The sequence below is a fragment of the Homalodisca vitripennis genome, chromosome 5, assembly GCF_021130785.1.
Source record: "Homalodisca vitripennis isolate AUS2020 chromosome 5, UT_GWSS_2.1, whole genome shotgun sequence".
NCBI classification, from domain to species: Eukaryota; Metazoa; Arthropoda; class Insecta; order Hemiptera; family Cicadellidae; genus Homalodisca; species Homalodisca vitripennis.
The window spans coordinates 112,278,017-112,302,513 of NC_060211.1; the positions used below are offsets into that span (position 1 = coordinate 112,278,017).

The 24,497-nt window shown below is 33.3% G+C and overlaps 1 protein-coding gene across 1 annotated transcript in view; it reads right to left on the bottom strand.

The window, feature by feature from the left end:
• Window positions 1–24,497, bottom strand: part of LOC124362714 — a 57,582-nt gene that overhangs the window by 20,935 nt on the left and 12,150 nt on the right. Inside the window, exons 5-8 of the mRNA XM_046817431.1 lie at window positions 12,737–12,885; window positions 6,571–6,688; window positions 3,462–3,604; window positions 631–753 (exon numbers count right to left, since the gene is read on the bottom strand). Coding sequence (XP_046673387.1) covers window positions 631–753; window positions 3,462–3,604; window positions 6,571–6,688; window positions 12,737–12,885 — 533 coding nt within the window. The remainder of the gene's footprint in view (window positions 1–630; window positions 754–3,461; window positions 3,605–6,570; window positions 6,689–12,736; window positions 12,886–24,497) is intronic.

Here is a 24,497-nt window from a genome sequence, read left to right on the forward strand (position 1 = left end):
TTATGAAAGTATTTTTAATTACCTTAAAACAACTGATTACACAAGTACACATGTTGCTCAGGCAGTTACTCTCATAAACAATAGTTAAAAATTATGACAACTTGTTTCCTTATAAATACTATTTTAACTTAGAAATATACAATACTGGTTTTATCTTCATTCAGTATTAATCCATTTAGTTCAAACCACTTTTGTAATTCATTTCGCCTGATTACGTTTTCACTTTAATTTTCAGTAATCAGAACATCTGTAACACCAGTCATACAATATACTTAGGAACATATTTATTTATATCACAAATAGAGTGGGCCCTAGTAAACTCCTACTGTATATCATGTATAATTTCATTCCATCAGAATTTTTAAGTATTTTATATTACTGGCTGCAACTGATCTTTGTAGTCTGTTTGATAAATATGATTCAATAAGTGATAGAATTTTTCTTGTTATCACTGTATAATCATTTTACTTGTAACGAGTTGGTGATAAACACTATCGCAAGTCTTGGACAGGTCACAAAAACCCCACAAGCTAATAATCATTATTAATAATTATTAATTATAATTATCATGGACCAATTCTGTATCTTACAATTATAAAGATAGGCAACAAGAATTTTTTTTTTAATTACCTTTCGATTCTCATTATAAATAAGATCTGGATGTGTGCATGTTTTTTCTGAGTTGTCAGGCTCATGACAATTGACACAGATGTGATTTGGTTTTTCCTGGTCATTCAGTAATTTGTAACATGCCTGAAAACAAACAAAATCTTTTTTAGTCTACCAAACCTTCTCTTATAGAGTTTACAATATACTAGATGAATAACATACTACTTTTTATACTGTACTTTTATTGTGCATCACAGTACTAAGTGTCTATGTCTCAATTATCAATAGCAAACAAACAATAACTGCATTATTTTTAATAAAATCTAATAATAACATTATTTTTTTTATTTGTACCAACACTTTGTAGATGGCTTTAATGGCATAATACCTGCAACAATAAAATGTCATAGAATAATAAAAAAGATGAAAAATGTTATAACCCTGGTATTGGTAAAGGCCCAGAATTGAATGGTTTATCATGTTATTAATGGTAGTGTAACATATCAGATCTTCAAGAATATCTCCTAGCTTCATTATTATTACGTGTTTAGTCAAATAGTATTGAAACTGACCCTTTTGAGCAAGGAATGTTATCTTGAAAAATAATTAACTGAATTAATAGTTTAAATGCTTGTTTTACATTTATTGATAGACAAACTATTCGTTAACATTCTTCTGTTTATTATTTGGAAACATTGAATCATTAATTGCTTTATACAGCTATTGTTATTCTGCTAAACAGTTGCTGTAATTTCTTATATATTTATATGCCTAAGTTGGAGTAAATGTTAATGGGCAACTAAAAATAATATCAGTGTTTAGCGAGTTGTTATACAGGATGTCAAGTCCCAGGACAGCTTAATATTATTTTAACAATTAGAAACATAGAGCTGGAAACTACATTTTGTTAGTGCAAATAAAAACACATTTTAAAACGTATTCAGTGGACTGCTATGCTCCCATGTGGACAGCCAAACTAGGAGTCAAGGAAAAGTTTTAATGAGAGCATAGGTCAAGTAGTGTATCAAATTAAAGATCTTTATTAGAAGAATACAAGCCACAAATCAGACCTCAAAAGGTTGACTTTCACCGAAATGTCGGCTTATTGAAGATTTAAAACGTTATTAGTATCAGATTTTGTATTATTTTCATATTATCTGTGAAGACCAAGTAAAACGGTGAAAGAACAAATTTTACACCAAATTAAAGAATTTTATTAGTAAAACACAGTTTATATTTATTTATTTTTAAAATGCCGGAAGTCAGATCATGCTTACATAAGGGATAATTAATGATCCACACCTGATCTCAAAAAGTTTATACCCACAAAAAAATAACAGCTGATTATAACAAGGAAAATTTAAAATTTTAACTTCTTAATCTTTTCATGTCTCATTTATATTGTAAACCACATAAGTAAACAAGGGTGATTAAAAATTTATCCATCAGCTGGGAAACCCGGGGTCCACTATTTCACTACAAAATATCATTGTTTACTTTACAAACAGTTCTTTCCCTGCGATAGTTAATATAATATTGTAGTTGTCTTAAAAGAAATTTATAATCACCATTCTTTATTTCTGCAGTGAAAAACCTGAGAAGCAGATTGGTTTTAAGCAATTATAAAATCCCCAAAACAAACAGATTTTGTGATTTTATCAACTGACTGGTTGGTGAGACCGGGCCCCGAGATTTTTACAAGTCACATGATTATATACAGTCCAGTCAAACATTTTAGGTGATTGTAGTGGTCGTATGTAATATAATTAGCATTTGAAAACTGCAGCATTACGTTTTTATCATTCATTATGGGACTACTTGCCTATCTAATCCACTGCCCTTAGCAAACTGATTTGAATAAGATTTGTTATAAATGTTGTTGACTATTGCTTTTATAACAAATTCATGGTTGAGGCTAGTGCTCCTTGAAACGTGAACCTGTAGAATAAGAGTCTGCCTAAGCCACAAAGTTGCAGAAATATTATTTAAGCATTTCAAGTTTCATGGGTTGGGGATCAAAATGAGGACAAAAAACAATTTCCTATGAGGAAACCCTTAGCGATCGTTAAGATTTACAAATATGAATTTTGTGATTTTTTTTTCTTGGTGGTTTGGTAGAACATGGCCCTGATTTGACACATGCTCTGTACAGTTCAGAAATTGAATTATTACAAACTATTTAGGTGTGACAAGAAAATCCATCATCAAACTATTTATATTTGTTCACCTTTGCTTAATATGTAGTGTATTATAATATAGCATGTTGATATTACACTTATAGTAATAAACAACGCAAAATCAAGGCATCAGTGTTTTGGAATAGGCATGGTATTTTATTAGTCAACGTCAATCAACGAGGAATCACTATCAATGCAGAAGCATACTGCCAAACACTGAAAAAGCTATGCAGAGTGATTCAAAACAAAAGACGCGGCCTGCTGAGAGAGGGAATTGTTCTTCTTCATGAAAATGCAAGACCTCACACTGCATGTCAGACCCGTGATTTATTGAACAGGTTTGGCTGGGAAATTTTTGACCATCCACACCCTACAGTCCTAATCTTTCGCCAAGCGATTACCATTACAGAGCAGGCGGCAAGCATTTATGAAGAGGGTGTTTTAAATTTGGTTGAGATGTGTTATAAGTATTTTGAAAAACTTGGTAACTATGTTGAAAAATAGAATGAGGTATGTACTTTCTGAAAATAAATTTACTCTTTTGAAATAACAAATTCGTTGTGTATTTATAATCAAACAGACCTTACTTAAAAAAACATGCCTCATAGTTTTTAGCTAGAAAGTCAGTTACAATTATAGAAATGTATAAATAAAGCATAATAGGAAAAGACTGACCTTGTGCTGAAATTTGAAACAAGAAGAGCACTTGATAACAGCACTTGACTCATTGTTACAATCACAAATGCAGCTAACCTCCTTCTCTCTCAGACAGGTTGAGGACAATGTCTCTGACAAGGTCCTGGCCTCAATTGCCATCACTGCAAGAATTAGCACAAACAACATTAATTTATATTAGAGATGTAGCCTCGAAAAGTGTTTCATATAAATATACAATAATACACTTTTTAACACTTTTTGATAGATATTATTTTGTACAATGTACATTATTTTCGGATTCAATGAATTCATCATCAGGTACTTGAATAAAAAGCACTTTTTGAGTGTTATAAAAAATAATGAGCTACCACAAAATGATCAAAATTAAACAAGAAGTTTTTTGTGCTTTATAAAGCTATTCAAAGTTTTTGGTCTTAAGCATTCTTGCACTTCCTATAAAAACATATTTCCAATTAATTATATTTTCAATTTCATCTTAAATTAAAATAGTAAAGAATATAACACTCTGGCAACCTCTCTCCATACTTGGTAAGAGTCCTAGGAGTTTTGTATTTTATGCAGAACGGAGTGTTACAAATTGTAACTTTATATTTTTATATTCATGTTTATTGAAACCCTCTACAATCATTTCTCTTGGTATCAATACGTTTATTAATATCCCATTTTCTCATTAGTCAATTGGATTATCTATTCTTCTGTTAAAAAGTATTTTTAAACTCTACTCTGTTTGAGTTCTTAATAACATTCAAATGTTAAATTGCTGGTACACCCCAAATGCCTATGCTATATCTAATGTTTGATTCAATTAACACCTGATATGCAATTAATTTAATTTTAGCATTCACTTTAGTCTCTAAAGGGGAACTATACAGGAATTCAGTTTTTCGAGCAGTTCATAAACATGTTTGTTGAATATAAATTGCTTGCCTAGAGTTAATCCTAAGCATTTAAATGTATCAACTAATGCAATGCAATCACAATAAATTACACCATTACATGGAGTTTGAACAGTGCCAGAGCTGTACAAACAATCACAATTATGCAGTTTCAGAGATAAAACTAATACATTACACTTTAAAGTAAGAAATTATCAGTTTTGTAAAGGGTTTAGTAATAATACACAAGTAGTAAAATTTGTCTGACCATATCAATATATTAAATCTTTGACTAGAGGGTTTATTCTTATTAAAAGTGGCCTAAAAACTGAGTTCTTTTAATTTTTTATTTTCTTTCTTTTAGGTGATTTGGGTTTACTGCAGTAAATGTGTTAAAAAAAGCACTCAAATAAACTTTTTTGAAGTTTTTTTTTTGTATTCATACAGAAATTAATTTAGTTATGCACAAAAGTTATTATACTTACAAAATATGAGAATAAGATAAAATATTCAGTATTTTCTCATAAACATACTAAGGTATATAATAGGTACAACATTATAAAAATCTTTGGTGATATGAAAGGTGCGAAAATAGTCGGACACACAAAGTAGAACGTCGTAATCCCAGCATACCGTGAACCAGCATCGCTGGTCTAGCTACACATGTGGTATGCTCTCTTCGGCTTGTCCTTCTTTATCTGTAGCAGGGACAGTGGTGGGAAAATGCAGAGCAGTAAGTTTCAGGGGAGCATCTTAGCCAAACATTCGTCTGTAAGTCTTTCTCATGCTATTTTACATAATCAGCAATTACACAAACAGCCACGTTTATTTACTCAAGGTAAACACAACAAAACGTTTACAATCAGGGCAACCGGTAAAGTAAAACTGAGGTTACAACCTGTATTCACTACAAACAGAAATAGAATCAGTTGATTACTTTGAACAACTGATTGAATTTCGTCATATGGCCTGAATACCGTTGATTGGGTCTGAAAGAAATAAAAAAAAGAACAACTGCAATCTAGTGGTAACAACGAAAACTACTTGAAACTGTTTCTTATTTATTCCACTAGATCGCATTCATATGCAAGAGATTATTCATCGTGAAACATTATTGTGAAAACTGTTTAACATCATAGTGCTTAATCCTGTAGTAGGGCGCTTCCGAGTTTGTTGCAGGATTACTAGTCAAAGGATTAAATAAGAAACTTAATTCAGCCAGGTATGCTTTGAGAATACAAGTTGGAATAACATCTTTAAAATTGGTATTGCTGTGTATTATGACCATGTTTACTCGATGTTGAGTTATGTAATTACACTGTGAGGTAATTGCTCAGAGTGCAAAAACTCTTTATTAGTCAAAAATCAATTATTAGAACAATAGGTCATTGCAATTACATGAACATGTAAACCAACATTTAAAAATTTAACATCCTTACTTTGCCATGTATATATATTTTTGAAATGCTTAAATTAGTACATAATTGTACCAAAACTAAAAAAGTTGAAACAAGTCCTGCTTATCTAGGTTTGAAATTTTATAATAATATTCCACTGTTACAAAAAAACCTTCCTTATCTAAATTTACTAAGAAAGTAAAAGAAGTACTTTGTCAAAAAACATAATGTAAATGAATTCTTTGAAGACAGTTCATGATGAAAACAAATAATAATTTTTTAAATTATAAAATGAGTTTATGCCTTGGATTTAATCAATGTTTTATAATGTTTAATAACGTTTTTATATCAATAAAATATGTATCAAAAGTAATGTTTTAGAATAAGCTTTAGTTATTAGTTTCAATCATTGACTATGTACCAGTTTTTTTTATTAAATTGTGATAACAGAAAATGTATTGTACAATAAATATTTGTTTATTGTCTAGATAAGGATTTCAAATTCTTTTTGTCAGTATTTAGATCAAAACTCTGTGTAATATAAGATTTCTGAGTGCAGAAGAAGGTATTCTCCAGACGCCATGTTCCAACAGTATCAAGTCCTTATTGTGTAGTAATATTCCTATTGATTTGCTTGATTTTAGAAGGAATTGGATACATGGGGAGGGGGGCAGTATTCACCTGTTTGAATTTCAAATCGAATTGTAATATTATTCCAATTATGTTGATATTCTTCTTTTAGAGTTTATTTGAGAGATGTTACAATCTAGTTATAAAACTATTAGTAGTGTATGCTCTCATGTTATTGCTAGATTTAAATAAGGTCCACCTTACCACTCTCCTCAGTACAATTTCTTGCAGAAGGGTTAATAAATGGAGAGTTGTAGTCAAGTTCTTGTGACGGCTGTACCAATTCGTCTTCACCTTCACTCTCAATCTTATTCTCCTCATCCTGAAATACAGCAATTTAATTAGCCTATCAATTGATTAACAACTGTTCTACTAATTTATTCATTTTAACCAATTAGCTTGTAATAGCAAGGATGAACCACTGGTAATGGTAATCACACTGTTGTGAGACAGTCTTGCCATGAAACTCTATGTATTTTTACTGTTGTCTGCTAAATAGTAGTGCTTAATAGGCTGCAAACTCTTCCTAATTTTATCAAACATATTATGTTTAACCCTTTTCACTCGTGTGTCGGACGTCGTCCGACATTGCTATTTTACCATTCCACTCGTATGTCGGACGCCATCCGACATTGCAATGTCGTCAGCTTTACTTTATTTTTAGCCGGCCTACGATGTTTCCGATTGGTGCTGCGATCGCACAGCATTCTCAGGAACTAATAAATGACAGCTGAACTACGATTGGTCGGCTGCTGATTTATTTTGCTTTGTTATTGTAGTCACGTTTCCTAACCAATTTTCAGACGCGTTCGCATTGGTGACTCGATATGTCGTTACCAAGTGCATCTTTTCTTTCTGATTCAGAAGTCATTGCTGAATTAGAATGAATAGGCAAGGATCATCAAATAAACATACAAAATCCAACAGATATCTGTCAGTATAACAAATATATGAGTGGCGTGGACCAAGCAGACCACTATATTGCTTCCTAAAAATTTTCCCGTAAATCTCTGAAATGGTGGAGAAAGCTATTTTTCTGGATGTTGGAAGTGGCAATAGTAAATAGCTTTCTCTTGTTCAACATGAATAAACAAAACCATGGAGAAAAAACAATTCAACACAGGAGTTTCAGAGAAATCCTCATCACTAAACTTGTAGGCCATGTCCGTAACCCTATGAGTTTGAAGCGGGGTCGTCCTTCATCAGTATAAAAAGAAGAAAGGCTAAACAAACACTCAGCTCATCCAACAAAAAAATCTAAAGACTGTGCTGTTTGTAGCAATAGAAAGATGCCAGGAGGAAGAAAGGAAACACTTTACTATTGTAAAACCTGTTCAAAAAATCCTGATCTTCATCCTGCAGAGTGTTTTGAACGATACCATACCCTGCTATAATATAAAACTTATTAGTGTAAGTATCAAATTTTATATCTCTATACTATAAATTAGAAATAAAATACAGTAAAATTATTATACAATATAATAATGTATATACTTTATTGACTTCCAGTTTGCTAAAAATGGGTTTTTAGTGAAAATATGCTAAAATAAATACGAGCTGAGGTGGCAGACTGGTGAAAAAATCCGAGTGGAAACGGTTAACCCATTGCGGATCGTATTGTTTTGGCGCGCGGGCACGAATTAATTTATGGCAACGGCCGCACAAACAGCAATGGTGCGCCACATTGTATCGCTCGCTATTGTATACTAGAAAATTCAGCTGTGAAGGTATTCGTTCAGATGGAACATGGGTCTGCTGGGGTATCCATGATGTAGGAACGATAACACGCGAGCAAGGTTCCGGGTTGGCAGGGATGATGTCTGAATCATAGTCTAAATAAAGCGGCTCGGGCGAAGCGATTACAACATCCGGGCCATTGTCTAGACTAAACCCGCCAACATGTACGTCTGCATCGATTAGTCGTGTCACTAACCTCAAAAGTATTATAATAACAACTGAGGAAAACACCCAATCAGAAGCGCTAAAAAGCAGAAAGTAAACTCATATGATGATTTTTCAACTTCGACATACAACTGCGATCTGTAGGATATTTATAAAACTTTTGAAAACTCTAAACGTTCAATTCAATTCAATTCAATTCAAAACAATCTTTATTTACAATTTGTACATTATACATTATACAATATACAAATACAAAATGGCGTCAAAATTACAATTGAGAAGCTTATTAAAATAATGGTATCTAAATGATCACTAAATAATAATGGTATGAAGCATAATATACACTTAAATATACTTAATAAATTACATCGTATTGTCATTCAGAAAAAAAAACTCATCAAAAGAATAAATTGTTTTATGTAATAAATAATTTTTAAGTTTGAGTTTAAAACTTTTAATGTCATTAATATTTCTAATATTTTGTGGAAGACTATTGAAAAATTTTATACCTGCTACTAATGGGTTTTTTTTTTCTAAATTCTAAGTTTACTTTTGGAATTGCAAACTGGTTTCGATTTCGGGTCAAGTAGCTATGAGACGAACCCAAAACAGGTAATCTGTCTCCAGCTTCCTTAACTGCAACTGCCGTTTCTAAAATATACATACTGTACACCGTTAAGATACCCAATTCAGAAAAATATTGTTTTACTGACTGACGTAGATCTAAATTGAGAATGATCCGTATAGCTTTTTTTTGAAGAAGAAGAATACTTTGCAAATTTTGATCGCTAGTTGCACCATATAGTACATATAGTACAATACCAAAATTTATATGGGAGTGTATGTGAGCAAAATACACTACTTTCAAAACGTCCAATGTACAGAATTTGGATATACTCCTCAACGCATATAAACCAGAAGCTATTTTATTCAAAATTTTATTTACATGTTCGTTCCAAGTTAAATTTTTGTCTAATGTCATTCCTAAAAATTTTACATTGTCTAATTGAGTCAGTTTTACTTGAGAAATTTCTATATCAAGATCGCTTGAGCATCTGTTTTGCCTTGTATTAAATAAAATATAATTGGTTTTTTCAAGATTAAGTAGCAAATTTTTTTTTTGAAAAGTAGTTTTTAACTGATGTTAAATTACTTTTGGATTGGGTTTCTATTTCTTTTAGAGACTTATTTGAAATTATAAGATTCGAGTCATCCGCATATAGGCACATTTTACCAGCAACAGTCTTTGGTAATCCAGTAATATAACATAAGAATAATATAGGCCCAAGAATAGATCCTTGGGGGACACCGTTAATTACAGTTCTTAGATTTGAGTTTACACTTATTAATTGATTGAATTCATTTTTAAAAGCTGTTTCTACAAATTGTTTTCGATTGTTTAGGTAAGACTGTATCCAATTTAGCGGAGTTCCAACAATACCCAAATCACTAAGGGTACTAATGAGATTATCATGAGAAACACTGTCAAACGCCTTGCACAGATCCATGAAAATACCTGTGACATATTCTCCTCTGTCCACTGCATCAACAATTGCTTCAATAAAATCAATACCGGCAGTAATAACGGATTTATTTTGTCTAAAACCATGTTGTTCACTATCAAATAAATTATTAGATTCAAGGAACTCCATTAGTCTTATATACATAGATTTTTGAAAATCTTAGGTAAAATAATTTTAACGTAGACCGTTGTTAAACACTCTTAGTTGACAAGTGAAGACGATCGCCCGATCTATCAGAATAGAATTATTTGGAGGGAAACTTAAAAGCAGATCGCTTTTGCGACCTGAGCTCGTCATCGTACCGTTAGGCCCGGCCGCTGCATGATGAGCCCAGCTCGTCAGTGATCCGCAATGGGTTAATGTTTCTCACTGGCATAACTGTGTAAACATTTTTACTTTTTTTGTTACTATTGTAGAACATGCAATATATTCAAAGTAAAACGTTTTACTGGGAATATTTTACATGGCAATGAGAGAGTTGATAACAGATTATACCTACAAGCCACAAATAACAGGTTTTTAATGTGCATTAGCCTATTTCAATTTCATTGTTACAGTAAAAATATATATAAATGGTATCAAATTACTGTTAGAAACCAAATGGTATAAACTAAACTACACTGAATGGGTTAGACCTCAAACTTACATCATCAAAGGATAAGCTTATTACTAATTGCCACCTGTATTAACAAAAGTGTTAAGTTCACTAAATAAATATGATATTAGCAATAATGACTCTTAAGATGAAGGGTAACTGACGATTAACCAGATAACTATAATTTAACAATTTTCTGACTTGATGCATAAATAAAACAGTAATGAATTGTAATCAAAAAGTTAAATAGTGTTAGCTTAAAGTGTACCCTACTATTTTTATATCAAACCCTATGAAATAAGTGCAACAAACTTGTAAAATCTTAATATCATTAACAGACTAGTATAGCAGCCCAGCTTATTAAACCATGAAAATATCCTGATGTAGTGCATATGTAGAGATTACACTAGATGCAATTATTTACTTCTGTAGTTAAATATTTAGAATATAAATATACTGTCTGCTAATGAAAGATTTGTATTTTAGTACATGATCATGGCAGTTTCATTGAGTATTGAGTATGAACTCTGCTTGTTAAAAAGAAATACCACCCATTGATATAGCTGCAGTAGGCTGTTATGGGTTGAACAATTCATATACTAAACCTAACAAGTTTAACACGTCACAGCTCCGATTAATAAGTAAATCAGCTCGAATTAATAAATCACTAATGGAAAAAGGGAAGTGCCACAAGGTTCCATGCTAGGACCGGTCTTGTTCGCCCTATTCACTGCTGATTATCTTCTCACCCAGCTACGAGATTACTGTAAAGCTGTAACGTACGCAGATGACACTGTTCTGCAGGTTAGCAGTTGTTTGGCTGATCAACTAGAAGTGGAAAACTTTATTGCTGTTAGCATACCTCAAGAGAACCAGAATCATTTTATTGTCGTCCAACAATTACAAAATTGTATTGACAAAGTCAAATATGATATTAAAAATATCATTATGTAGGCTTACAGAGCCTAAAATAAATACAATCTATATCTATGTTAAAAGTTTAAAATTGTAAGTCACTAAAATTAGCATTACAAATCTCATCTACAGAATAAAATGTTTTTCTCTTGAGCCATTCTGCAACAACATTCTTAAACCTACCAACAGAAATTGATCTAGCACTTAAAGGTAACTTATTGAATAGCCTAGCTCCGGTTATTGCATAGTTCTGTTGAGTTTTACTTAACCTAGCATATTGTACATAGAGTATTGTATATACAATGAAGTGGTATTTAATGAAAACAAGACCAAACATCTAAACCTTGGAAAATGCGAGGAAGATGTGTCTGGACCTTCCAAAATCCAAACTGTATCCTCAACAAAACATCTTGGAGTGATCATCATTAATCAACTCTCGTGGCATGACCTTGTTGGCTCCATATGCCTTAGGCTAAGCTTAGCATTATTTGCAATAGAGCGGATTCAGACCATCAGGTACGAAATTATATTTCTTCTCAGAGAAATCTTCAGAGTGCTGATCTATGATCTAGCAAAAGCTTGTTTTGAGAGTCTTAGCCAACCTCCAACCAAGGCAAAGCTGCAGGGATGCTTTCAGAACTCATGGAATTTTAAAAGCTGTATCAATTTAATCACTGAAGCAGTTTTATGCACCTGCAAAATCCGTACCATAACCTGTAACAGTGATATTCACAGGTATAAGACCAGGCTGAAAACGACTTTAACCTACCTCACAAAACAACACTATACTCTAAGAAGTCGTCTAATGCAGGATCCTAACTTTTTAACCTCCTTCCTGCAAAAGTAAAGAATGATTCTGCAGATGGACTTCGGAGAAGACTTCGGCAGTGGATAGCTGAGGATCCAGTCAATAGTTTGGAAGAGTTTAAAACACATGCAAGAGACTCAGCTAAACATTGTAATTTATTGTAACTGACACCATTCTCATCTTGATGTTTATGAATAAAGATTTCTGTATTCTGTATCAGATGACCATGGTCTGTGTAAGTACTGAAAGTACAACTGTGGCCATATGGCTACACTAGACTATTATGTGGCACCCAAAGTTACCCAATTTTTTTTTAATTTAAGGAGGTGCCTTTAGACATTCTACCAACAGTTGAAGGTTATTCTATATCCTCTCATATTTTAAGAACCCCTTAACTGTTGAGAATATCCTGGTATTGTTTAAAATCGCATGAGAATGTTCCTCTTTCACAATGATCAAGATATCCCTCTAAATTGTCTCTATGGGAACAAATGTTCCAGAAAGGTAAGAATAAATTAACTATGAGTAACAAAATAACAATTTTCTTAGATTCAATCAACTTATGTACACATTAATGTTACAAAACCCTCGAAAGGAGTAATTGAATCCTAAACAAGTGTTAATTACCTGATTCAGAACTGATTTTGTTGAGAGAGCCATTCCTGTGAATTTAGACTCAACCTTTCCCAATTTGATTGTGCAAGCTTCAACCGGAAAGTTTATACAAAGAGATTCTACTGGAATGAAATGCTCTGGCAGTTTGTAGCTGGCAGGTACTGAAACAAAGAGTAAATCTTAGTTTTTGTATATACAGTAAAACCCCGGTTAACCCTTTGGACGCCAACGCCCAAGGCTGCCGCCCTACCCATCACGCTAGTGCCCGAACCAACTGTATTAGCCAAAACCGCCAGCCCTGTTTTGACGTTTTTGTAACCTATTACGCTTTGCTCTGTATTATCCTTAGTTTTTATGTTAATTGAATGTTTTTTTATTTTGTAGGAAATTATATGCGCTATCGAATAGTGTTATTATAAATAGCATTTATAATGGAACTACATTGTTTATGATGTGGTAATGTTTAACCAAAACATTTGTTTACATAAAAATTTCACTTCAGGCCAAAATATTGGTACGAAAAAAAATATTTTTAGCTATCGGTGATATTTTTATTCGTTATAGATATTATATCTAAGACTGCTCACAAAAATTCAGAACTGAAAAATAGTTTCACAAAAAATACTTTTAATTAGTGTTAATATTAGAAAAAATGTACTATAACTAGAATTAATTTTACAGTAGGAAATATGTTTGTACATACTTACATAGTATTAAAATGAGACCATCTTCTCACTACTATAAGTCTATATCATAGATTTTCTTCAAAAAAGTAAGAAAATCTTTGTCAAAAAAAATAAAAATAATTATTTACAAATATATATATATATATATATATATATATATATATATATATATATATATACATTTGTCCCCGTCACTTCTAACATGTGTGATTAAGGAAACACAATGGGTGGACACTTTTTTTTACATTTTGTGCAAAAATATCTTGTTTTTCTTTTTTTTTCCACCTTGAACTGTACTTAGTCTACTGCACACAGAACAATTTCGTTCCTTAGAATTGGGCAATTTGTCAAGCGGTTCATCACCCGCGTGCTGCACTTGAACTGGCGCTTGGTCACCAAGCCACTCGGCTGCAAGTTCTTCAACCAATGCAATTGTAAAATCGAGCCTTGATACAGGATTGTCTGTGTTGTTTTTATATAAGATATATAAGTTTAAAATCATCCGTCCAAAAATGTGAAATGTCACCTTTAGCCAATATATGAGTGTACGACGTTCGTTCAAATAACAGTATAGCATCTGGTCTGAAGTGTCTACGCGGCCCATAAAGGAGTTATATTCACGTATGATAGATGGCTTACTAGTAATAAACACTTTATTTCCTTTTTTCTTAGATTTTAATTCATTTTTGGCCTCAGCATTTGTTGACAAGAGAAGTACTTGTTTTTTTTTTGAGACTTTTTCAATCGGCTGGCAACTAAAAGCATATTTCTTTTGCGACAGTATTTGGTTTCTCCTACATCAAATTTTTGTTTGAGGACAGGGGGTATTCCTTTTCTGTTTATTCGTAAAGTACCTGTCAGATGAGTCAGTTTTGAATACAAATCCTTGGCCTAAGGAAATGAGGTAAAAAAATTGTTTACGAATACGTGAAATCCTTTGTTCAAATAGTTTCCCATTTCTAATAATCACATCACAACAGTGTAACCAAGTCCCTTGTTGATTCCTTCATTATTTCTATCAGTGTCCCTTTTACCTTTGTAGCAGAAAAAAGATAAGCAGTAATGTGTTACACTGTCGCATAGCAACCACAACTTCACCCCCCATTTATGGTGGTGCTTGTTGGGCATAGTAGCAGCTGCGTGTGATTTTTAGTACCCACTAAACTTTCGTCAATAGACAATTGTTTATTCGGCCTATAGTACCGTTTGAAAACATTGTTCGCGTGGTCAATAAGAGGAGCAAATCTAGCACAAGGGTCATATCCGGGGTCTTTTGGTAAAGGTAATGACCATGTGGAAAAATTTCAAAATAGATTCAAATCTATTTCTAGAAAACATTTTGGTGAACCAGGGGGAATGCTGGGAAGACTTTGTATTCCAATACAACTCAATCGTAGGCTTTTATTCAAACCCATGTTTATCATAACAGCTAGGAAAGCTTTTATCTCAACAAAGCTCACAGGCCTCCAAGATCGACTTCTACTGTGATTTCCTAGTTTATGGATGTTTTGCTGAATAAAATTTCTAGCATACATATTTGTGTAGGTTACTAATATGTTCAAAAAAGACATAGGGAAAAAAAGATCAAAATAAGAAATGGGAGGAGGACAGTGTCTACAGCCGGGAATTTCATTGAAAACAAAAGAATGATTATGACCAGGGTCATTGTTCTCTACTATATTTTCCCATTCACCATTACACTATCAGACTCACTACTTGAAACATGTGCTGGGCGGCGGGGTCGGCCACGTTGCGGCGGCTTTGTCGTAGCTTGAGCTGGTGCAATTTGATCTTCATCCTATGACGAAGAAATTACTGACCTATTTATAGACCTGTTTTTAGCTAAATTCCATCGACTGCTGGTGCTTGTGCTGGCAATAGGAATAAATGTGGGATCCAAATCAGTATCATCAGCTTCACTTTCACTTGCTTCAGATGACGAACTGTTACTCACATTGTTTACCTCACTATCACTAAGAAACTCATCCCCTACAATAATGTTTTGGATTGTGTTGTCACTCAATGGTGAACGACTCATCTCGCACAATTAAAAAGTTTACGAATATCAGAGAACACCTAACCTATCAAACAGAGGACAGAATCACAAAGAGACAGGCAGGTACACGTCAAAAAGGCAGGAACGCTTTATCTGTTAAAACATTTCACTGACTTATTTACAAATGTATAATTTGTTTCTCTATGTGATTTGAATTATGACTATGTATAATTGACACCATTTCTGTTCTCAATGAACACGTTATTAAAGGATGTTTTTATTTGATTTGATGATAATGATTGATACTAGCGCATTTCTCGGACGAAACAGACTACTATAAACAAACGGCTGTGTCTAGGTCATTAGTACTACCAACATTAAAATTGATTACAGATAGTTTTATTTACTTCTAAAATAGTCCTAAAAAGTTTAAACAGACTTTGCTAGTTAAAAAATAACTTTTAAAAGATGTTTTTCTCGAACGGCTGATCGATCGGACGTTGGCGCTTTTCGCCCAGACCTCGGCGGTCCGATCGATCGAACGTTGGCGTTTTTCAACTAGACTTCGACGGTCCGATCAACCGAACGTTGGCGTCCAAAGGGTTAATCGAAACTCAAGTCAACTGAAACCTGGTCAACCAAAACAGTTCTACGAATGATAATGTGGATATAAAAAAAAATCAAGTAATATATTTTATATTCAACAGCAGAACAATGCTTCTAGGCAGAAGAGTGGGTACATTCAAATAAAATAATTAGAATGTTTATTGGTCAAAGGCATATACAGGATGGCGCATATGTCAGTTTCCCCAGAAAATAAATTTAAAGAAGTTACAGATTAATTGAATAGAACTCATTTAGGCAAGGAAACAAATTCACTAAATGAAATTACTTACATATTACCATACAATGTTATAGCAGTTGTTTAAAATGTCCACCTTGATTTTATATACACTTCAAACAACGATTGAGAACATAATCACAAATTTTCAATAATAAAGGTTTATCGGTATTAACAAGTTCAAATGCATTTCTAATTAGGTTTCTGAGTTCGTCAAGATTCTGCGGTTTTGAAGCATACACAGTCTCCTTTATAATACCACATAGTGATGACTCACATATAGTCTGACGAGTGCACAGGCCAATCGATTGTACCACAGCAAACAATACATTCATTAAATGTGTTATTTAAAAAATCTCGAACTTGGATACCGAAATGTGCTGGGGCACCATCTTGTTGCCAGATGAGTAAATGAATATTGAAAACAGGATTGTTTCTGAGCTCGGGAACTACTACTTCGTGCAGCAATTGTAAGCAACTTTCTGAGTTAACATTTCCCTGAAGAAAATAAGGACCAATCAGTGGAGTACTCGAAATACCTCCCCATACCATAACACCAGGCACATTGAGTTCTGCTTCGATTACGTTATGAGGATTTACATCCGACCAGTACACGCAGTTATACCGATTAACATGTCCATTTAGTTTGAAACATGTCTCATCAAACAACAAAATTGATCACAAGAAATTTGGATCACCTCTGAAAAGATAACTATTTTCTCACAGAATTCCAATCGCCTATCGGAATCACCCTCGTGAAGCGCTTGAAGTAAAGATGGACGGTATGGCTTAAATTTTAATTGCTTTAACATACTTTGCACACTTCTTCTTGATATTTCTAGTTCAGCAGATGCTTTACGATTCGATTTACCAGGAAGGGCTACAAAAGCTTGAGCAACTGTCTGCAGGTTTTCTTCGTTGCAAATTAATTGTGGACGACCACACTTCGGGGCATTTAAAACGCTTCCTGTGTTTTCAAATTTCTTATTTAACTTCCGCATATACTGTCGAGTGGATATTGCGACACCTGGATCTTTACCACAAAATTCTTAAAATATTACAGCAGTATTTTTATTGTGCTTCCACCACAAGTGAAGGATGTAAACTCGTTGTTGGGTTGTAAACATTTGAAAAACACACACAGACAAATAACAGATGCAAAGAGTGTCACTTTACACTAGCCACTGGAACAGACAACAATAAAGTTACTTTGTATTGTTACCAATTTATTGAAACAAAATATCCCAATTTATGGGGAAACTGACATATGTGCTACCCTGTTCGTATGCATGTGCACAGAACAAACTCATTGAATAGTTTTAATATATCAGAACTATGAATATAGGAGTATTATGTATTACAAATATATACTATAAATACAATTAATTACCTAAAATATTAACTGCTAAGTAGCATAAAGACGTCAATAGAACTAAAAATGATCACCAATCACATATTACTTAATGGTCTAGACTTAAGAGCTCCATTCAATAGCTCATCATTAGAATAAAAAGCATGTTTTATTAAGTACTGCATTAAGGGGAGCGGGAAGGCAAAAAATTGAATTTTTTTTAGTTTTCTGTTTTTTTTTTTCATTTTTTGTTACTCAGACTTGTACAGTTTCAGAAAATATAACACTTTTTGTTGCAAGATTATCCTAAGTACGCAAAAAAAATTATTTACGAAGTAACTACCGGCGCTTTTGGCATGAAATTATACTCCACACTGTGAACAACTTTCATATAGTACAACCTGTGTTGTTACTGATGAATTGGTATTGATTGATTGGTATTTTTGACTTCTTTGTTGGCTAACCTGTAAATATGACAGCTGACGATTCTTGGTGTTGTGGTGTGTACAGTGTTGTTTACAACTATTTTTTTGTTTACATTTAGTGAATTTTTGTGAAGAGTGAAATAAAGTAGGCCTACTTTACCACTTTGGATGAGTGCAGTTTTAGTTGTGAAAAATAACTTTTAGATTAGTGGGTTACTAGTGTTAACTTGTAATAATGCCAAGGGCAAAGATTACCTACAAAACCAAGCGACACTTGTGGCAATCAATATACTAAACCTAGGCTTACTTCTAGTGTTGTGTCTGATGAAACTCAGTCTAGGCCTAGGATAGAGAAGACTTCTCCAAACAGCTCTTCTTCCAAAAAGCTATCTATACATATATAAATGCGAATGTTTGTTTGTATGTTCCGTTATAACTCTGGAACCAATGCAAGAAACATCGTGAAATTTTGTACAGTGATTCTACACGTTCCTGGAAGTAACATAGGCATACTTTTAGAGAGGTGGCTGTTTAAATAGTTTATTTAATTAATTTTTTAATTATAAATCGTTGTTGATGTTAGTGTTTTATATTGGATCCGACAGACTGCGCTACAACACATAATACAAAGCGAACTGATACTTAACAGCTGTTAATACTTTCAGCTGAAGTTCATCAAAGAGGCAGAAACATTTGTTTACATTTAAAATTTAGAAAATTTTTATTGTAAAGTGCTTGATCAGTAGTGTAATGCAGGTTGCATAGAAGACGTCATTGCCTAATTTTAAGTTCAGATTGCACCAATGATCAATAAACTATCTAATGCAATGAAAATACAACTAAACGCTATTATGAAAACAACCTCATTGTAAAAATCCGTGAATGTTTGCACATAAGGTAATCGAATTTGGTTACATTGAAGGTAAATGAAAAGAGCCGAAAGAAGACACTTTTGATCGAAATTGGGTTTCTTTGATACATTTTCTTGAAGGCACACTCCTAAATAATACTGGAAATATCTTAGACAGAAAATTAATTTTAACAGACCGAATTTGATTCTTTATAACCTAATTAGTTTACAGAGATTCATCCATATACATTAATTGTTCTGAATAACTTATCAACACTTAGCAAAAACCACGAAAGATAGAGGCAGGAATATGGTACATACCTTCATAATACGCCCAAGAGGCTCACGATGGAACGACTATCAATTATCTCAGCAGCAATGTTTAGAATGTGATAGAAAAAGAATAAGTGAATATAGTGTACTGTTTACAACGGGAAATTGTGTGCGAAGCCGCAGGCAACTTTTTCAAAAAATTATTGAAATGCGCAGCGAAGCGCGCCGGGTCCGCTAGTCTTTTGATAAATTTGACAAATACCAGTCTTCAGAAAATGGTAACTGCATTTTTGATGTGAGTATTCTAAGTACTAACCTAAAAAAGTTTGTAAAATGTAAATTTTGTAACGGTGAGGATTGCATCGATCTCCTTGTTACGGATAAAGCCAAACATGGACTGGCAGTAAACGTTGAGATGAAATGCTGCCTTTGTTCTGAATCTACAAAATTTTTTAATTCAACCTGTACACCCAAGTGGAAAGTATGATATAAACTTAAAATTTGTTTATGCCCTAAGATCGGTAGGTAAAGGCCTGGCAGCGGGTAATGTGTTTTGCGCTCTTTTAGATTTGCCTTCACCACCGCAAAAATTTGAGACCTACAACAAAATACTTTGTAGAGGAGTTGAAGAATGTGCCAACAAATCAATGATATTGACCACCAATGAAGCTGTAGCTGACAACTTAGACGAAGAAATGCCTAAAACTGACTTGGCTGTATGCTTGGACGGTTCTTGGCAAAAAAGGGGTCACTCGTCACTAAACGGATTTTTAAGTGTGTGTTCATTCGACACTGGCAAAATATTAGACGTAGCGGTGATGTCTAAGTATTGCCAGGAGTGTACAACAGCTACTGATAAAAACAAGATAGAACAACACAACTGCACTCAGAATTATACAGGCTCTTCTGGAGCCATGGAAGTAGCTGGAGCCTTGCAAGTCTTTCGCAACTCCAATGCGCGGGGTGTAAGGTACGTGAAGTACTTGGGCGACGGAGATAGTAATGGTTTCAAGGGGGTGAGTGATGACAAACCCTATGGTGATGATGTGAATGTTTTAAAACTGGAATGTGTCAACCATGTGAAAAAAAGAATGGGTTCAAGACTAAGAGAACTGAAGAAAAAATGTGGAAACCAAAAGCTTGAAGACGGTAAGACATTAGGCGGAAGAAATAGGCTAACTAATAAAGAAATTAATAAACTACAGGAGTACTACGGATTGGCCATTAGAAGAGGTGGGTCGAATCTTGAAGATATGAAAAGAAATGTGTGGGCTACTTTCTTCCATAAACTTTCAAGTGACTCGGAACCGCAACACGGTTTATGCCCAAAGGGTGCCGACTCTTGGTGCGGTTATAACAAAGGGTTAGCTCTAAATCAGCCCTACAAACATAAGCACTTTTTACCAAGTAACATAATAGCCACAATTAAACAAATTTATAAGGATTTAGCAAACCCCGAACTTCTAAAAAAGTGCCTTCACCAAAAAACTCAAAATCCTAACGAAAGTTTTAATAACGTAGTGTGGAATAAAGTCCCCAAAAATGTGTTTGTGAGACTGAACACTTTGAAGTTAGGTGTGCTGGATGCAGTGCTAAGTTTCAATGATGGATTTGCCAGTAAGTTGGATATCTACAATGAATTAGGCCTAACTTTGAGTAAAAACTCAGTGCTCGCGCTTCGTGGTTTTGATGTTTTGCTACTCAAGAAAGCCGACAAAGCTGCACAACTAATGACCAAGGAAGCCAGAACAGCTAGAAAAAAGAGAAGACTGGTTCTAGAGGAGGATCAGGAGCATGCTGATGGCCCTGCCTATGGTGCTGGGATGTTCTAAGCTAGCTAAAGTAAGTACAGTACCTAGTTTTAAATATAACCGTTGTTTCCCGAAAACTGTGTTTTTTTAAACAAAGGTACATTTTTCTCAAAAACCAATGGAGGTATGGCAACCAATTTTTTTTCACTTATAAAACACCTAATTACCTAACCATGGAAGCAGAATAGATAGTGTAGCACAACACACTAGCTTCAAAAAAAATATTTTTCTAAAAAAAACTAGAAATTTTAAATAACTTAAAAAAAAATTTTAATTATCTATTAATTTATTTCTAATTTTTACCATTGTGCTTCTGTAGTTAGATAAATATCATAACAATACACACACAAAATTGTAGGCCTATAGATTTAATGGTTCCTGAGAAAAGTGTACCTAAATTTGTAGAATTTAACATGGTCGGTATAGGGCCTTCCCGCTCCCCTTAAATTCTTTTTTAAAGATATCTTACTTGAATATTAAATGTTTTGGGACTAACATACGACGTGCACCTTTTGAGGATGTCACTGTGGTGATGCAGAATCTATGAATGACGAGTGTATCTATGTTTCTGGTGGAATAGAGGGATTATATGTAGGGAAAGATCGCAGTGTTTTTAATAAAAACATTGAAACAGAAAATATAAGTAAAGGTAAGTAAAGTAAAGGCAAGGTAAAAAGATTTTCATTAGTAAACTCCAACTGACAACTGTCATAACTACCCAGGCAACACATATCACTTTAACAGCTATTTTTTGTAGTTTACAAACTCTTCTGATAGAATTAACTCAGGCTGTTCCCAAAATATCAGCCCATAAGTCATCTTTATTGTACATTAAAATATATCCATACAGAACAAGTGCATTGTCAATAAATATATGATAAAATATAAAAACTAAGTTTTTAGCAAAGAGACTGAACTAAATAATAAAATATACAGGCTAGTTATTAAAATTTTTTAAGTCAATAAATTAAAATACTATACAAAAATACATAAAGAATAAATAAATTATATATTAAACAAATACTATGCTTATAAATTAGTTTAAACATTAAAAAATTCCAACATTTCAGAATAGGAACAAAACAAACTAGCCTAAATGTTTCTCTACATAAACATATGGAAAACCTCTCAGTGAATACATATAAGCACTTAGCTTCTGATATACAATATTAACCCTTTCCGCTCGGAGCGGTAATGTTAGAATGTCCACAGAGATCGGATGGGCAGCAGTGTTTGCCACCGCCATTTCCTCTAGCGCGCATATATTTTTAGAGTCGCCGTCCTCAGAGATCGGATGGTCAGCTGTGCTGTCCGTTGAATAATCCTACTAGCGCTCGGATGGACAGCAGCGTTGACCACAAGTTATAAACTCTTTTTTTTTTATTCTGACATATTTTTTTATAATACAACGCATTAAGATCAATCAGCTGTTTCATTACAAAGCTTGGAAATTGATCATCTGGTCAATATTGCATTGTAGGTTTTCGTTTTAGTGCGCTTTTAACCACATTGTCACTAGTGAGTTAACCTACACGCATTATTAGAACGGATTGTTTATTATTCTTAGTATTGTGCAATTTTATTAAATATTAGTGTAAATGAAGTTTTGTAGATATCAGTGTAAATATAACTGTAAATAAAGGTGTAAATATATAAGTATTAATACCTGGTTTTACTGGTATTATTATTAATTACTGGTATTAGAGCTTGTTGACGATGTAAGGAACAAAAATAAAAAAGGAAGACCATCCCAATTTCAAGACATTTCCCGACTAAATGGGAAACTTCATCTACCATATCCTCTTGAAGGTAGAAAGTGAAGAATTGCGTCATGTGTAGCAGCAGAGCGCAAGGCAGCACCAGGAAAAGAGTGAAGTTTTATTGCAAAACTTATTGCCCATCCGATCTGAGTGGACAGTACGCGCTAAAACAATACGAGCCTACGAGAAGCCATATTTGGTCAGCACTGCTGCCCATCCGAGCGGAAAGGGTTAATCTATTTTGACCAATCCAAGTTAAAATATACAGTATTAAAAAACATGGATGTGGAGGATACCTGGATAGAATTACTATCAACCAAGATAGCCTCACCAAATCTATTAGTTTTGGGTCTGAAATTTATTATTGTTATTAAATTTATTATTGTGTTACTTTTTGTGTTTAAAAATAAAGAATTATAAGAAAACCATAAGCTGAGGTTTTTTAAAGTTGAACACAGATTGGTTGCGAGGATGTTAGGTGAGCCGCATGGATAACAACACTTGTGGCCTTTGATAAGTGAATGAACTAAGTGTTTCTTAATGGATTTTATCAGGTCGTTACTTACTCAATAAATAAAAAAGTATCAAGTATAAAACCTTGGGAGAACACCTAATGTGACAGGCAAACAGCTAGATATTTTATCCTTGCCATTTTTATCAGCAATTTCAACATATTGAGAACAACCTGATAGATAAGAACAAAATTATGTTTATTACTCCTATTCCAAACTGAATAATTAGCAATAATATGCCAAATGTTTCTGCCAAGTGTTGTTGTATGAACTATTATAGTACATGAATTATTTCAGTTACATAATAGATTATTCATAGATTACCTATATTTTAACACATTATGTACAACAGAAGCAAAATTTTGAAATCAAAGAGATGCTGTATTGGAAATATTTTTAGTTCTTTATACAAAGGAAATAACGGATCATGTCTATGTTTCCTTTGAATAATTTGTATGAATAAGTTCTGAGTTTTTCGTAAACTGCCAATCAGTATATAGAAGGTACCTCTCCAACACACAATTCCATATGGAATTCTTGAGTGAATTAACCCAAAATACAACATCCATTATATTGGCTGTCACAAAAGTTTCTTATGTAAAAAAAACTTTCAAATATTTAGATTGAATTGAATTGAATTGAATTAACCTGATTCTGTTTCTGACACATGTTTTTCCATGATAATGATCGTCCAGGTGTAAATATTAAAAAGTTGCACTACTGAATGCCTAACTCAGAACTACACGTCTAGAAAAATCAAAAATTTATTAAAGTTTCTCATTATAATAACTAGCTCCTGCTATACCCACAGAAGCACAACCAGAATATACAGTACAAAACTATAAAACTTTGATACTGTGTTATGTAATTGTTAAACATCAACCATTAATCTCTTGAATTTATTCACAAAATGTGTTTGTATCCTCCCATAAATTTTAAACTTCGTATTATATTTTCTCCTCATAAGAAAGCAAATGGAACCAAGTCTAAATGCTTCATTTAAATACCACCTTAAACTGTAAAGTGGTTTGTGTCAGGCAGTTTTAACCAGCTAGGATTATTGATGTTTGGATCAAATGTCGAGTTTTTGATAAAAACTTTGTTTGGATAAACTATCTCCTTCACTCATGTACTTGGCAGCTATAGATAAAACATTATAGAACATGTCAGGTAAATATTTTATCTATCATAAATCTAAATATGCAAGTTGTAAAATAAGAATGACTCAGCCATCAACCAGGCAGGAGACAGGAAGTGTGGTGCTGTAT